The sequence below is a fragment of the Euprymna scolopes genome, chromosome 19, assembly GCF_053919585.1.
Source record: "Euprymna scolopes isolate OS-2025 chromosome 19, ASM5391958v1, whole genome shotgun sequence".
Lineage (NCBI taxonomy): Eukaryota > Metazoa > Mollusca > Cephalopoda > Sepiida > Sepiolidae > Euprymna > Euprymna scolopes.
In genome coordinates this window covers 23,035,506-23,052,124 of record NC_136500.1, presented here as the reverse complement: position 1 = coordinate 23,052,124, position 16,619 = coordinate 23,035,506, and the positions used below count along the sequence as shown (strand labels likewise).

General features: G+C 36.8%; 1 protein-coding gene across 8 annotated transcripts in view; it reads right to left on the bottom strand.

The window, feature by feature from the left end:
* Nucleotides 1–16,619, bottom strand: part of LOC145303489 (uncharacterized) — a 731,279-nt gene that overhangs the window by 581,835 nt on the left and 132,825 nt on the right. For all 8 annotated transcript variants that reach the window (XM_080144908.1, XM_080144909.1, XM_080144911.1 and 5 more), the window contains exons 24-25: nucleotides 14,233–14,343; nucleotides 10,071–10,181 (exon numbers count right to left, since the gene is read on the bottom strand). In XM_080144908.1, coding sequence (XP_080001034.1) covers nucleotides 10,071–10,181; nucleotides 14,233–14,343 — 222 coding nt within the window. The remainder of the gene's footprint in view (nucleotides 1–10,070; nucleotides 10,182–14,232; nucleotides 14,344–16,619) is intronic.

Genomic DNA, 16,619 nt, shown 5'->3' with positions numbered 1-16,619 from the left:
AACTAATTACCTCCACCTTATTACATATTGGAAATATTCTAATCATTTCAACTGTACTATTTACAAAATCTATTTAACATTTAATTATTTAATATATTTTCATTTAATTTTATATTCGATTTATTTCACTTTACGTATATTATCAAAACAATTCATTGGCGAGCAAAGCTTTGTTTTGGGATTGTATTAAAAATGTAATGGAAATTTCAATTTCGTTCCGTTTTAATCTTTTATATTTTACTTGCCAATATAATTGAAAGAATACAATTCAACTATCGTAATTTTATATAAATAAACAAAAACAAATATTTTAAAATAAAACTTTATTAAAAAAGAAATAATTTTATTTTTAAATGAAAAAAATCAATTTAGTAAAATAATTGTATTAAACACCTCCAGCCTTGTCAGCAAACCTGTAAACCTATAAAAGTTAACATTTCGAATGTAAACAGTGATTTTTCGATTTTGTTAGCGCTTGCCGCAATTAAACACAATTAAAACGGAACTAACTTTATTTCCATTCTATTTTTTAAACAACCCCCAAAACATAACGCTCTCTTCCAGTTATAGCCAATTTTTTCTTAATTAAATAAAACAGGTCAAAATAAACAGATAAGCGCATTTTCTTTTACATTTTTCTTACAACCATTGTCATTTAACCAACTGCAGGATATCGTTACTTTTGTGGGGTTGTTTTGAAAATGGCACGGAGATTATAATTTCGTTCCAATTTAATCTTTCTGGTCGAGCCTATTTCGAAAGCCTGTTTATCATAGATTTGAACTACAAATAATTTATTACATTTTCATTATTACTATCTTAAGACTTAAAGCTTATATTTATTTCATTTTTCTATTTATATATTGAATTAGTTATTTCCAGTCTTATTTAAACTTAGTGCTTTCTTTAAACCGGATGAACCTTTTATAAAAATATGAGTTTAACGTAAAGAACACGAACAAGGTTTTATTCAACTGAATTTCTTCCAGTTTACTAACAAAATATATAAATTTAAAAGAGATATAAATAATAAAATAAAAAGGTTATGTAATTTAAAAGAAATACACGTACTCACAAAAGCAGAACTTTTTTTACACATTTTTTTCTTTAAAACCATAACAATGAGACTAACAATTACCTAGATCTTAGTAATTATTTGTTTTAATTGTACTGTTTACTTAGTTAACCTAAGTTGGTATTACATTTATTTTACATTTACTTTTTTTTTAATTATTACTTTTAGACTGTGACGTTTACACCCGGAAGTAATGAGTCACACGTAGGTCGCTTTTATTCATTCCTTTTGGTCAAGATCAAAGTGTAGTATCTGTTCTTCAGATGCTGCACTTCATTTTCTTGTTCTCTTTCGGTGGAGGAGAAATCCTTCACGACTGAGACAATTTTTATTTTTGTACCTTTTCTCCACGTTAAAAAACGACCCTGGTGTCTAACTCTGTCCCGTGGGGAGGCATAGTAAATAGGTACAATATAATTGTTTATAATTGTACTATTCAGAAATATTATTTATAGTTCGTCCATTTCAGTTAGTATACATTTCCTTTACGCTTAATTAATTTACAATCATTAATATCGTTAAACAATTCCGTTTAAAACCGAAATTATGCCACCCAAACGAAGTAGAAACGAAAGTGAGGAAGAAAGAATGGAAAGATTGGAAGCTAATAGACTAAGAGTTGCTGCAATTCGCTCCAATGAAAACAATTCAGATAGAGAAAGACGTCTAGAACTTAACAGGATACGTCAAAGAGAAAGGAGAGCAAGACTGTCAGATTTGGAAAGAGAACCCCAACGTGAAGCTGACAGAACTAGACATGCTGTAAGGCGGTTAAATTCATCACAAGATGAAATTCAAGAAAGGCAAAGATATGCACTGGAAAGAGAAGCAATATTACGATCGAATGAATTATATGAGGTAAGTAGACGTACACAAGGTGAGTTGAGAGTGGCTCAACGACATCAGAATGAATCGGAAACCCAACGAAGCTTTCGCCTATACCAAGGGCAACAACGAGAGGCTGCATGGAGAGAGAGTATGACTTTGCCCCAGCAATTGACAGAAAACGAGGCAGCTAGACAACGAATGACTGCTTTGAGACACCATGAAATAGAACACTGCAATAGAAAAGGATTGCTCTACAACAAAAATGACTCTCTCACTACAGCTGATATAGGAAAAATGGACAAAGTATGTCAACATTGCTCAGCTGTAAAATTTAAAGGAGAAACCCCTGGTTGTTGTTGTTCTTCTGGCAAAGTTGTGCTTGATAGCTTTCCACCACTGCCTCAGTTGCTTCAAGATTTGCTCTCCGGCAATGGTCCCATCTCTAAAGATTTTCTGCAAAATCTACGCAGTTATAACAATTGTTTTGCAATGACATCATTTGGTCACAAAATTGCGGCAGTACATGGGTGGAATCCTTCTTTTAGAATTCGAGGCCAGGTTTGCCACCAGATTGGGAGTCTTTTACCACCTGAAGATGAAACAGCAAAGTTTATTCAAGTCTACTTCTTGGATAGTCTGGAAGAGGAACTACATAATCGGGGACGTGACAGTAGACTCAATAGAGACATTCTCCAAAGTCTGACTGAATTTTTACATGAGAACAACAGCTTTATTTGTCAGCTGAAAACAACAAAGGAGAGGATTGAAGAAGAACACTTGGTAGAACATAAAGTTGTCATAAGGGAAGACCGAAGGCCGCAAGAAGAGCATCCACGGCGATTCAATGCTCCAACAACAATGTATGAGATTGGAATATTAATGGAGAATGAACCAACAGCTAACCGGGATATTGTCTTGCGTTTTAGAAATGATACATTAAAATGGATCTCCGAACTACATTCCCTCTACGATACTTTAATGTACCCGTTAATGTACCCCTATGGTTCTCCATCTTACAACATCTACATGAAGGCATCCAATGGGCGAAAAGTTACCCAACAGCAATTTTATTCGTACCATTTAATGACTCGGCCTGGAAACTATTTTCTCTGGTACCGAAGGCTATTTCAACAATGGCTGGTGGATGTGTACTGCAAGATTGAAACAGAACGTTTACAGTTCCTGAGGCGTGAGCAACAGACCCTGAGAGCTGACAATTATAGCAACTTGAGAGATTCAATTCTTAGGGAGGATGGGAATCCAGAACAGTTTGGTCAACGAGTTGTACTTCCGGCAACTTATACAGGAGGCCCTCGATACATGTTTGAGCGTCAAAGTGATGCCATGGCATATGTTCGGCGAATGGGCCGAGCCGACCTCTTCATCACGTTCACAACAAATCCAAAGTGGACAGAAATTACAGAAAATTGTCTTCAAGGGCAAGACCCTCAGGATCGTCCAGATATTGTTGCCAGGGTTTTCAGGCAGAAGCTAAAAAAGTTACTTGAATTTATTAAAAAGGGAGGATTTGGCAGGTTGAGGGCTTTCCTGTACAGTATTGAATATCAAAAAAGAGGACTGCCGCATGCACACATCCTCACCTGGCAGGCCCCAGAGGACAAACTTCTACCAGAAAAAATGGATCTCTGCATATCTGCAGAGATCCCTGACAAAGAGGAAGATCCTGATCTTCATGCTAAAGTGATGGCACATATGGTGCATGGACCTTGTGGACCATTTAATCCAAATTGTCCATGTATGATTGACAACAAATGTTCCAAAAAATACCCAAAAGAATTTCTTCAGTGTACCAAGCAAGGCCAAGACTCTTACCCCAAGTACAGGCGAAGAAAACCAGAAGATGGAGGCCAGACTGGTACAATAAGGATGAAGAGAAATGGTCGGTATGTTAATCAAGAAATAACAAACCAGTGGATTGTTCCGTACAACAAGGTCCTCCTTCAGCAGTTCAACGCTCACATTAACGTAGAAATTTGCAGCTCGATCCAAAGCATCAAATATGTCCTCAAATACGTGAATAAAGGATGTGATCAAGCAGTGTTTGAACTACAAAGAACTGATGGAGCAGCTAACCAACAAGGCCAAGTACAAAGTCACATTGTGGATGAGATCCAGCAGTTCCAGAATGCAAGGTATGTCGGCAGTTCAGAGGCAGCCTGGAGGATATTGGAACATCCCATCCATGAACATTTCCCCCCAATTGTACAACTTTCTGTTCATCTTGAAAATGGGCAGCGTGTCATGTTCTCAGCTGATACTGCTCTGGAACGAGCCCAAGGTCCACCGCCTGCCACAACTTTGACAGCATTTTTTCAACTCTGCCATGAGGATGACTTTGCAAGGGGTCTCAAATACGTAGAAGTCCCTGAGTTTTACACTTGGAACAAATCGACAAAGAAATGGATGAGAAGAATGCGTGGGGTACAAGTTGAAGGTACTGAAAATGATGATGTATGGAAGGCACCATGCATTGGGAGAATCTACACGATTAGTCCAAAAGCAGGGGAGTGTTATTTCTTACGCCTGTTGCTCAATGAGGTTGCTGGTCCAACTTCATTTCAAAATTTGCGAGCATACAATGGTCAGGTGTTTGAAACATACAGAGCAGCGTGCCTTGCTCGAGGCCTTCTAGAAAATGACCATCACTTGCATCAAGCAGTAGGAGAGGCAAGTGCCACTCAATCACCTTCAAATTTGCGAAGCCTATTTGTGATAATTTTAACAGCCTGTGAGCCAAGAAATCCTCTTGAGATCTGGATGGCTTTTCGTGATGTAATATCTGAAGACATTCTTCACAGATACAGGCAAGAAGTTAACAATCCAGAAGCAGATTTTAATGAGGACATCTACAATAAAACTCTTTGTCTAATTGAAGAAAAAGTTCTCCTTATGTGCGGTCAACCATTGGCAAGCTATGGATTACCTGCACCAATGCAAGGGAGAGATGAAAGACTCGCAAGAGAGTATCAACGTGAAGTTACTTATAATCTTGAAGAACTTCCCTACAAGCAGAAAATATGCAAGAAAAACTGACCGATTCTCAAAGAGAAGTTTACAATTCATTCATGGCAATGTTGGAAGCACAAGGTGAAATGAACAAAAACATGATGTTTCTTGATGCTCCAGGTGGTACGGGCAAGACTTTTGTAATCAATTTGATCCTTGCAAAGATTAGATCCATGAGAAAGATTGTGCTTGCAACAGCATTCAGTGGCATTGCTGCTACTCTACTACAAGGTGGCCGCACTCTTCACAGCACTTTTAAAGTACCCTTGGATACTCATCGAATGGATCAGCCAGTTTGCAAAATTACTGGTAACTCAGCCTTGGCAAATGTAATTAGAGACACCTCTGCAATCATTGTAGACGAAGCCCCAATGACGCACAAGAGTGCTTATGAAGCAATTGACCGAACACTGCAAGACATCACAGGAAACAAGAATCCCATGGGTGGCATTCCAACCTTATTTTGCGGTGATTTCCGTCAAATCCTCCCAGTGGTTAAAAATGGCACAAGGGCTAACATTGTCAATGCAAGTTTGAAACAATCCTATCTCTGGAGGCACGTTATAGTGAAGAGACTGACTACTAATATGAGAGCCTATATCTCTGATAACACAGCTGCAGCAGACTTCTCAAAATTGCTTCTCCAAATCGGTAATGGTCAGTTTCCTATCACTTCTTCACCTGACACAATTAAGATTCCAACTGCGCTTGGTAAATGTGTCGGTAATCAGAAGCAACTGAAAGACAAAGTGTACCCAGACCTGCAAAACAATGGAAAATCACCGGATTGGCTTGCTGAGAGGGCTATTATTTCGCCATTAAACAGCAATGTGAATCATTTGAACAATTCAATAATGGATGAATTTCCAGGAGACACAAAGCAATACAAGTCAGTTGATTCGGCTACTAATGAATATGAAGCTGTTCACTACCCTGTGGAGTTTTTAAACTCTTTGGAGATATCTGGAATGCCTCCACACATTTTAAATCTCAAAATTGGATCGCCAATCATGATTCTTCGATCCTTGGAACCGCCAAAAACAACAAACGGAACCAGATGTGTTATCACCAGATTGCACACCAATGTACTTGAGACCACCATTTCCTGTGGTCCCTACAAAGGCGAAACCGTTCTACTGCCAAGGATCCCCTTAGTTCCATCGGACTCAGTACTTCCATTTAAATTCCGGAGACTCCAATTTCCTGTGAAGGTGTGTTTTGCAATGAGCATAAACAAAAGTCAAGGTCAGGCATTTAACACCATTGGCGTAGACTTGACATCAGACTGCTTCAGTCACGGTATGTTCTACGTCTCCATCAGCCGGACAGGAAGTTCAGAAAAACTCTACATTCTGGCTCCAAATCAAAGCAGCAGAAATGTAGTTTACCCTGAGGCTCTTTAGTGAAAAGTTCGAGAAATGGATATGAGGAAAAACTGACATGATCTGATTGTGGTAAGTTTTTAGTATTGAATGTGCAAGATAAAATTTAAGCAAGAGTTGAAAATGACTTCAATGAAAAATTTACTATGTAACATCAAGTAACCTTCCTTTTTGATGAAAATGTTTTGTGAAGTTCCTGATTGAATTTCAGTCACTACAAGAGGTAGTTAAAATGTTAATCACCTTATGCAATCGTTGCTCTTACAACATCAACTTACTGGAAAGGTGCCCACAGATTTTGGTACCCGAGTGCGCAACAAAGCTCTGTGCGAAGCACGGGTATCTTTGCTAGTATATATATATATATATATATATATATATATATAGAGAGAGAGAGAGAGAGAGAGAGAGAGAGTAAAGAAATTAAAATTGCAAGTTGTAATTTACAATCAAATTTATTGTTCAACTGAATACTCCAGAAAACAATTTAAAGTCCTTATTCCACATAAAAACGTGGATTCCATGAACAAAGCTTCTTTCTTAGAACTGCACGCTTGTGGAACTGTTCCGTCTGCCTGCTTCCCACCTGACTACAACTTGGATGTGTTCAAGTCCAACGTTAACAAATTCCTAATGAACCGCCCCCTAAAGTAAACACTTCATCAAATCTCCACACTAACGTAATGTACTTGCAATAACCCTTATCCCTGAGTGGCTTCCGGGCCTTGATAAGTGGTGACCACTGTGTAAAAAAAACAGAAAGAGTTTCAAAGACTGCTATTATTGCTATTCTTCTCATCAGAGGACAGAAAGAAATCAGCAAATTATATTTGTAGCAATGCTGGTTACGACCTTGAATGAAACTGCAATTTATTATAGTCATAAATTGCAAAAATGTACATATGCTTTAAAAAAAAGCAACGAATGAAAAAATATAGATGTAAAAAATAATAAAAAAGAACCGGGCATAAAATTGAAGCTTGCATGGAGACTTGTTAAAGTTGATCCCAAGGTGAAAATAAATCTTTCTGTTTTTTGGAGCATTCAGTTGAACAATAAATTTAATTGTAAATTTCAACTTGCAGTTTTAATATTTTTTTTTCTTATATTAAGCTCGACTCTATTATTTACGTATTGAGCTTTTTTATTTGGTTGGGATTTAAATATCTATATATAAATACTTGGTATTTATATTAGATCGAAGTTGAACATGGCTTAATCAGGTAAACATTGTATCACTTTTGGTTTCACTATATATATATATATATATATATATATATATATATATATATATATATATATATATATATATATATGACTACTTCATTTAATCACATAAATTAATACCCGAAAGTATAAATTTATGCGTAAACTTTAAGACAACAGTGCTCAATACGTAGGCAGATCTAGGTAGCAAATATATATGTCAATTACTGTGTAGCTTAATTGCTATATATATATTATAACTTACTATATATATATATATATATATATATATATATATATATATATATATATATGTTAATCACTACTGACAAGGCATGGAGCCACTTCGTGTGAGGACCTAACAAGAACAAAAATCATTATTGTAAAAACAGGAGATACATATTGACTATAGTCATGAAATGACCAATGCTCTAAGTAGGAGAAAAACAGTCAGCAGAAAGTTAGTTCAACAAGCTTGCAGTTCTTGAGGAAGCTGTATTACAAGTAGGTATCAAAACAGCAAAATTAATGGAGACTATTAGACCATTGAGTAAAGCTAGCTGGAATCAATGAAGCAGGGAATAGATCATACAATCTGAAGAGCACATGACGGCTCAAGAACTTTTTTACATTAGACTTGAAGATTACTATGTTGTAGTCAGCTGGAACGCAAGCTCCCGTTACAGAGTTCTATGAGCAGGAGGTTCTAGGAGAAAAAGCGTTGCTCATTGAATTTTCGTTTAGATTTAAGCACAGATAAAAAGTGGAGGAAAATTTTGTACAGCGTTTGTTGCTAGACAAGTGTCCTTGTGAATGTTTTGTAGGGGGACCACAGTTTAAAGCTCAGTCGAGCACTTGCCATGAAAATGATAGAGCACAGAATTTCTCTTCTGTTACAAAGAATTTGCAAGGAGCAGAAACTGACATCACCTACTAGGTTTCAAAGCCAGTTTTGAATTCTGTCAAGGCAGAAAAAGATACTCTGAACAGCTCCTAAACAAAATGTCTACGCATATTCAAGGGCTATCCAAGATAGATTGATGTAACACTAAGTTTTTTAAGAGGCTCTCATAAAATCCAAAGACGTCTGCAGTCGAATCCATCAGCTTTTGGTTGTTATTGCTAATGCTTCTGTGAGCAATCTACAACACGCATGGTGTTTCAGTCATCTATTACAATGCGGATAATAACGTCGCATTGTCATATGCATAACCACCACTTAGTGATAAAAGGTGACAGCACCTTTATGTTCGCTGGAACAAATGGACCAACTTATTGAGCAACAAAAGCAACAGTAACTGCCACAACGTTTTTTCAGCGTCAGAACAATGTTGTAGTGAACGCCAGTTCCTAGCAGAGTCATCCACAGCAAACAAAAGAGTAGAAACTGAACCTTGGCTTTACTTTCACCAACTCTTACTTCCCTTATTTTGTTATTTAGTGTTCACATTCTGTGATTGACATTTTTGACAAAGGGAAAGAATTGCTGTTTTCTGGGTCAGGTCTATCGATTTAACAATTATCATTGGATAGTTTATTTTACCTTGAAATAGTATATTGTTTTGAGCTCCTTACATTAAGTGGATTCGTGGCTCATTTGGAGTAATTTCCATTAAAAAAAAATAGGCTAACAATCTGGCTAACCAGACTTTGATTAAAATACAGGAGTTTGCGTTAAGATCCGTCATTCGTTGTTTTTGGCTCTGAATATATCAAGCAAGTATGACGTATTAAAAATAAAATCGGAAATTAATCGAGTGCTTTTGCACGATTTCTTTGTTTGTTCTTTGCCAAACCTTCCCTGACTTCGTATGCAGTTACTAAGCCTTACTGCTCGTAGAATTGTGGTAGTATTGCAAGATAACGAATAGCTTTGACCACCAAATGGTCTTAATGCAGACCAGACTATCCTGGGGGTCATCTTCGTGCTCTATGCATAAGTTCAACTCACTTAGAAATTACAAAGACGTGAGAGTAGCGAAGTGGTTAGAATGAATGAATGATGGCCAAGAATAATAAGAACAAGAACAACAACAACAACAACAACAACAACAACAACAACAACAGGGAGATGATGGTGGCTCAGTGGTTAACGATGTACTGACAACCCAGTTCGTTCCATAGAAACACTTTCAGTTGGGAACGTTGGCAACCTTCATGTGATCCCATCTGTGAGTAACTGATATTTTTCCAGAACGAATTCCTAATAGAAAGATATCTAGGATACGAATGCCAACAAAAAAAGCATCATCATGAATGATTCCCAACAAACAAACAGCAGCAACAGAACGAGAAGCATTGAAGGAATATACCAAAGAAGTTTTTTTTTCTCACCAATAGGTGAGTAACTACTTATCAAGGCCAGATGCTACTCGCGAATAAGAGTTAATAGAATGTTAGAATCAAGTCCGAATATTTCTGAGGACGATTCTCGATTAGAATCTCTTGACATTGGTTTGGAAGATGAAACTTTCCGCCATAATGGATAATTTGAATAGAATCTCATTTTCATTCAGCGTTTATCTGAGAACACCGAAACTGTCTCCACTTACGTTCAACACAGGTTTTTCCCATAAAACCAGCTGTGCATTCGCATCGGAAAGAATCTTTCTCGTTGAAACACCTGGCACCATTCTTACAAGGTTTAAGTCCACATGGATTGACTGGAAAAAGAGGAAACATGATTACACATAAAAGGCAGTAATTCCAAACAGTCATGCTTAAAACTGTTACGTAAGTTCAGTTTCGATATGAATTGTAAAACTAGAAAATGTGCTTAAAAGCAAATATACGTCCAGGAGAAAACATTTAAACATTTTTTTTTATTTTTACTTTTATCAACCTCTCAAAAACATTGCAACATTGTCAATAAAGCGCGTATGTGTATGTGCATGCGCGTGTGTATTTGTTTGTGTGTGTCTATGTGCGTATGTGTGTGTATGTGTGTTCATATGCGTATGCGTGTCTATGATTGTGCATGTGTGTGTATGTGCGTGTGCATGTATGTGCGTATGAGTATGTGCGTGTACGTGTGTATATGTGTCTGTGCGTGTATATATGTGTGTGCGTATGTGTATGTGTGTGTACGTGTGCATGTGTGTGTGCGTGTGTATATGTATCTGTACGTGCGTGTGTGGTGTTGATTTGATTAAGGAATCAAATAAATATTTGAAAGACAATGTATAAGTTTGATTTAGGTTCATTTTTTTACGTACACAATAAAGTTATTTCATTAATCTTACAAGTTTTGGTACAAATTCACAAAGAAATCACACGTAGCGTTTTAATTAATAACAGCATTTCGTGCAGGAGTTTCCACGAAAATGCAGTCTGATATAAACATACATTTGTCGTATACTCAGTTATCCTCCCAATTAAACTAGCAGAGAGGCTCGACGTTGCCCGGGAATGAATGAGGATCCACGAATGTTTCACACTTTATTGACATCTCAATCGTTAAAACCGCCCATGTTTCCATCCTCCCCGCAGTTACTTAGCCCACAATACATTGCAGTGTACATTGCACTGTACAGAACCTACTGTTGATTTTATAAAATTACGTTTTATATAATGGCTTGAGTTAAATTTTAAAATTCAAATATCAAGTATCCTGGTTCAATTGTGCTCTAAACAGAAACATTCACTTTGAACACGCCTCTGTCATATCAAAGAACCTATTATTGATTTTATATGCCGGGCCTTTCTACTTGTGCGATGATAATGGCTTGAATTAAAGTTTAAAATGAAAAAGTCAAGTATCATGGTTAAATTATGTTCTAGACGGAAACGTTCATTTCGAATGCGCCCCTGTCATATCAAAGACCCCACTGTTGATTTTATATGGCGGGTCTTTCTGCTTGTGCGATAATAAAGCTTATCTAATGCACTTGTGATGTTAGGCTGTATAAGGTGTTAACTTTAGTTAAAATTGCTGTTCCTTCTTTCATCAGATTTTTTTCGACTAGCGATTAGCGATATTTTTCGAAAACATTCCCATATAAAACCTATCTGAGAACACTGCCGGGTGCATAAAGAACATTAGTGTGAAATTTAAAAAAAATTAGCCCAACCGTTTAGAAGTCCATAGAAAACAAACTCACACACATAGACATACACAGAGACAAAGTTTATTTATATAATAGTAGAAATATTGGTTTTGGAAAAGCCAGTTATCTAAACACAGTAAACATTGCCTCAATCAACAAGGATTTCTTCTTATGCAAAAAAAAATATAATAGACATATCAAATGGTAACATGCCTTACATGCATAATTTATTGTTTACCTGCTTGAAATTGCCTTAAAATTTGATAATACTTGTATTTAACAAGTGCTTGATGACAGTTGTCTGTCTCTAGAGATAAGGTTGGATTCTTTGTATGCGTCTCTCTTTCTTTCTTTTTCTTTCTCTCTCTTTCTCACTCTCTCTCTCTCTTTCTCATCCACTTTTCCATGAATTATGTATTTATATTTAAAAATTAAAATAAAAACGGCATTTATTTTAAATAAAGCGCTTGTCATCTGTTTAATCAGCACGCGTACACCCACAAATTCTAACTCTTCCACACAAAAGAAGGGCAAAGGTAACCTGGTAGTTTCAAAGCTACCTGGTTAATAGGGCTCTGATTAAAATCCAGGAGGAATCGGCACTAGGATTTGTCATCCTCTGGTCGTCTCTTCCTCTACGTGTTGGAAGCAGAGACGTTCTAACACAAAATCCGAAATCAATGCAGGGAGAGTGGGAACGTTGCTTCTGTACCATTCCTTTGTTGTTTCTGAGCCAAACCTTCCCCGTCTTTGACTGCTCTCAGTGTCATGGGACAAAAACATGCAATCTTAAACTTTAAAGAGTAGTTGTGACCAACGAGGGGACTTATTGCAGATTAAGCGATCCTAAGGCACGAGGTTCGTGAGATCTAGACAAAAATCTCAGTCGTTTAACAACAATAACAAATCAGCAAACGTAAACAAAGATAGATTTGATGTGGAAAAGAGAAGCAACCAAATGTTCAGTTGTTTTATATTGGTGAGTACATCAGCTAGAACGTATTTACTTGGCAAATTTTTGTTGGGAGAATTTAACAAAATAAATCATAAACAGGATATATCATAGACAAAGGGGTTAGCAAAGTTCAAGTGAAGTTATTATACAGGATTGGTTGAGAATGTGAAATAGTGAGTAGTCTGATGTGAATATTTGTAATGAGCAGACGTACGAAGAGCGTGCAATGAGTAATGCCCCTAACCCACTTCCCATAGCAGTAGAGCAACGAAACTCTACATAGGAACTACCCAGAGTTATGCATTTCTCCCATCGTTTGATGCAGCTCTGGAGACCGTTTTCGTAGAACACCCCAGGTTGGTCCTCCAACCACGACGTGACTTCAAAAATCAAGTCTGCATCATCTGGGAAACGCTTTCCTTTCAAAAACAACTTCATGGCTGGGAAGAGGTGAAAGTCAGAGGGTTCAAGGTCAGGAGAGTAGGGAGGATGGGAAAGGATTTCATAACCACACACCTGTGCTTCTGATCTGGCGACATGCTAGTTGTGGACCAGAGCGTTGTCATGCAGGAGGAGGGTACCTTTGCTGATCTTGCCCCACCTCTTGATTTTCCCTTAATTTCCTCAAAAGTGAAGCATAATAGGCTCCTGTAATTGTGGTACCCTTTGCTAAGAAATCTGTCATCACTACTCCGTCCTGGTCCCAGAAAACTGTGAGCATGACCTTGCCAGCGGAGGGCTTCACCCTTGCCTTCTTTGGAGCTGGTGAGTCCAAGTGCTTCTACTGCAGTGACTGGGCTTTGGTCTCTGGATCATAGTAATGGACCCAGGTTTCATCCTGTGTAATCAGTCTTTTGAAAAACTTTGACTCATCTTCTTGGCATATCTCCAAATTCATCCTCGAGCACTCGACACGTTGTCGCTTCTGGAATGGTGTGAGAAACCTGGGAATCCATCTGGCAGACACCTTATGCATATGCAAATGGTCATGAATGATAGTTTCCACAGACCCTGTACTAATCTTGACATCTTGGGCTATTTGGCGAATAGTAATGTGCCGATCTTCCAAAATGGCAGCCGCAACATGACGGACTGATGCCTCATCAATGGCAGAAGGGGGCGACCAGGTCTAGGAGCTGTTTCCACAGACTTTCGGCCATGTCTCCTGTGATGTGCTTCCTTTCAAATACAAAAACTGGATCACTGCTCGACATTCAACATGCTCCATTTAACACCTGACTCAGTTCAAACACCTGTAAAACAGAAACCACAATTAATTCAGAGCTGTAATTTGCCACATAACCCGTAAAGATATAAATCATTGCACATGCAAAATTTCAGCTAGACCAAACAACTGAAAGTGGGTCAGGGGCATTACTTATTGCACGCCCCTCGTATTTCCAAGACGATTTAACAACATTTAATAATTAAGATATCCGGTTATAGCATAAGCCATTTTGTCTTTTTCATTATGTCCACACGGAATGGTTTATGCATATATATTGTCACATCCCAACGACGAACATGGCCAAATAAATCATCAATTTTTCTGTAAAAACAAAAGTGTCGAGTTTTGATTAATAATGAGAGATTAGTATGAGAAGAATACAATCGATTTTGCTTGGAATTACCAGATTATCCACTGTTAATCAAAATCGCTATCGTATGCATGGGCTTCGAGGTGCCGTTGGAACTAAAACAAGGTAGACTCACCTTTGATGCAGGTTTTTCCTTCAAATCCAGGTTTGCATTTGCAGAAAAACTTTGGGCCTCGGTTGAAGCATTCGGCACCATTTTTGCAGGGTTTCAAAGCACAAGGATCGGCTGAAACAAAGCAGCAAGTAAAAAAAAAAAAGAAAATATTATTAAAAATTGGGAAATATCCGACAGTATAAAACTATAATGCATCAAATAATGACATCACACTTTAACAGAAAAGTTCTTTTTATTTCAGATAAAAAATATAAAAAAATGTATAGATTGTGAATTGATTCACTTGAAGTGACATTATATACAGTGTATACAATTCTATGAAGGTGAAAATACATCTCCATTTAGCTTAATATTTGTTACAGTCCGAAACATAATTTATGGAATATATATATCATGAGTATATATTGTCTCATAATGTTGGATAATGACTCGGTTAGTGATGGGTTTTGTAAAATGGCCTGTGATGTAAATACGTTTCAGAATTTGACGAATGAACTGACGTCAGATGCTGAACAAAGAAACAAAAGAATTCGGTCAATATACACAAGCAAGGGACACAGAGACAGGATAGAAAGGGACGAGACGAGACAGACGATCACCAAGTCGCCTGCCAACTCCCATCCACATCTCTCTCTTCACTAGCACAAGCCTGGTTGTCAAAATGAAGAGAGTTATTGTCATACCAGCTCAATGATTAGTCCGTTGTTATTAAAAATATACAGCGGTACGCATTTGAAAAGTGAAGCTGATGAATTTATACATGTATTCTTTATGCTCGATCAAAATACAACAATAATCAAAAGAATATGTGTGAGTGTATGTGTGTGTTTGTGTGTGTGTATGTATGTGTGTCTGTATGTGTGAGTGTGTATGTGTGTGTGTCTGTATGTGTGTGTGTGCGTATGTATGTATGTATGTTAGAGCTTTGACTTAGTTTGGGTTAAATTTGTGCTCATGTTAGCATTAAATACTATTAAATACTAATCCCTATTAATATATAACAATGCATCCGATGGATAGAATAATACTTATTTCTTTACACCCTACCATAGCAAAGGTCTATAACAAATTTCGCCCAGATCGGCTCAGTAGTTGTCAAGGAAACTGGTGGAAGAGTCAGACAGCTAAAGAGACAGACGAAAAGAAATATAATATAAATCCGACATATATATATATATATATATATATATATATATATATATATATATATATATACTATTCTGTCAATTTATTTATTTCGGTACTTACCAACTTATCTGCTTAGATATTGCAACCTTTCTCTTATCCATTATCCAAAATATATTCAGCTCTATTACTCTTCCCCCTTTTCTTTCATTTGAGGTGTAAATCACGTGACTCGAGCCTTTAATTAAAATGTTAAAACTTGCCGTTCTTTTTACTTTCATTTTAAGAGCATTTATCTTTGAAATCGGAAGTTTAGGTTACCTGATGAAGGTCATCAGTTGATTGAAACAGTAGCTTTGACACTGTCGTAGCAATACAATTTGTTTACCAAAAATTAAATAAAAAATAAATCTAGTTCTTTTTATTGAGCACCATCAATAACCACGTTATCTTTAGAAGTATGTCCGTTTTCCCCAGTCCTACACCATTGAAATACTAATCAGCAGTCTTTCTTGTAAATATCTAACACGTACAATATGTCTGATAGTATACTGTTATTTCCCTATATTGTCGTATGACAGGATTATGGGTAAAAATAAGCTCGCTCCTAGTGTTACTACACACACCAACAAAGCGATGAAAAAAAAAACAAGACACTAAACAATTTTAACAGTAGAACGATATGAGTACCATGACGGAGAGCGATTTATTTGGTAACCAACATAGAGAATCCGATTAGCATCTTGCGAATTTTGGCCTTTATTTTGAGTAACGCAATACAACAGAACAAACTCAAGTAAATAAATATGACTAGCACAAACCAACGACCAATCAGAGGAAGCAAAGAACTACAATAATGGAATGGAGTTCTATTATACAAACACTGCACTAAACACTCCAATCTTTGCCACAATCTTTACCACTGTAGAACACTCACAGGAAAAACTTCCAGCTGCAAACACTGTCAAACATGTTTCTTCTTCATACGTATACATAAATCGAACAGAACCTAAACATAAAACTAAACGGGAACTAAGCATAAAACTAAACGGGAACTAAACATAAAACTAAACGAAACCTAAACGTAAAGCTAAATGGAACCTAAGCATTAAACTATACAAAACTTAAACATAAAACTAAACCGAGTCTAAACGTAAAACTAAACAGGATCTAAATATAAAACTAAACAGGACCTAAACATAAATCTAAACATAAAACTAAACGGACCTTAGCTTAAAAAACAGAACCTTTACATAAAACTA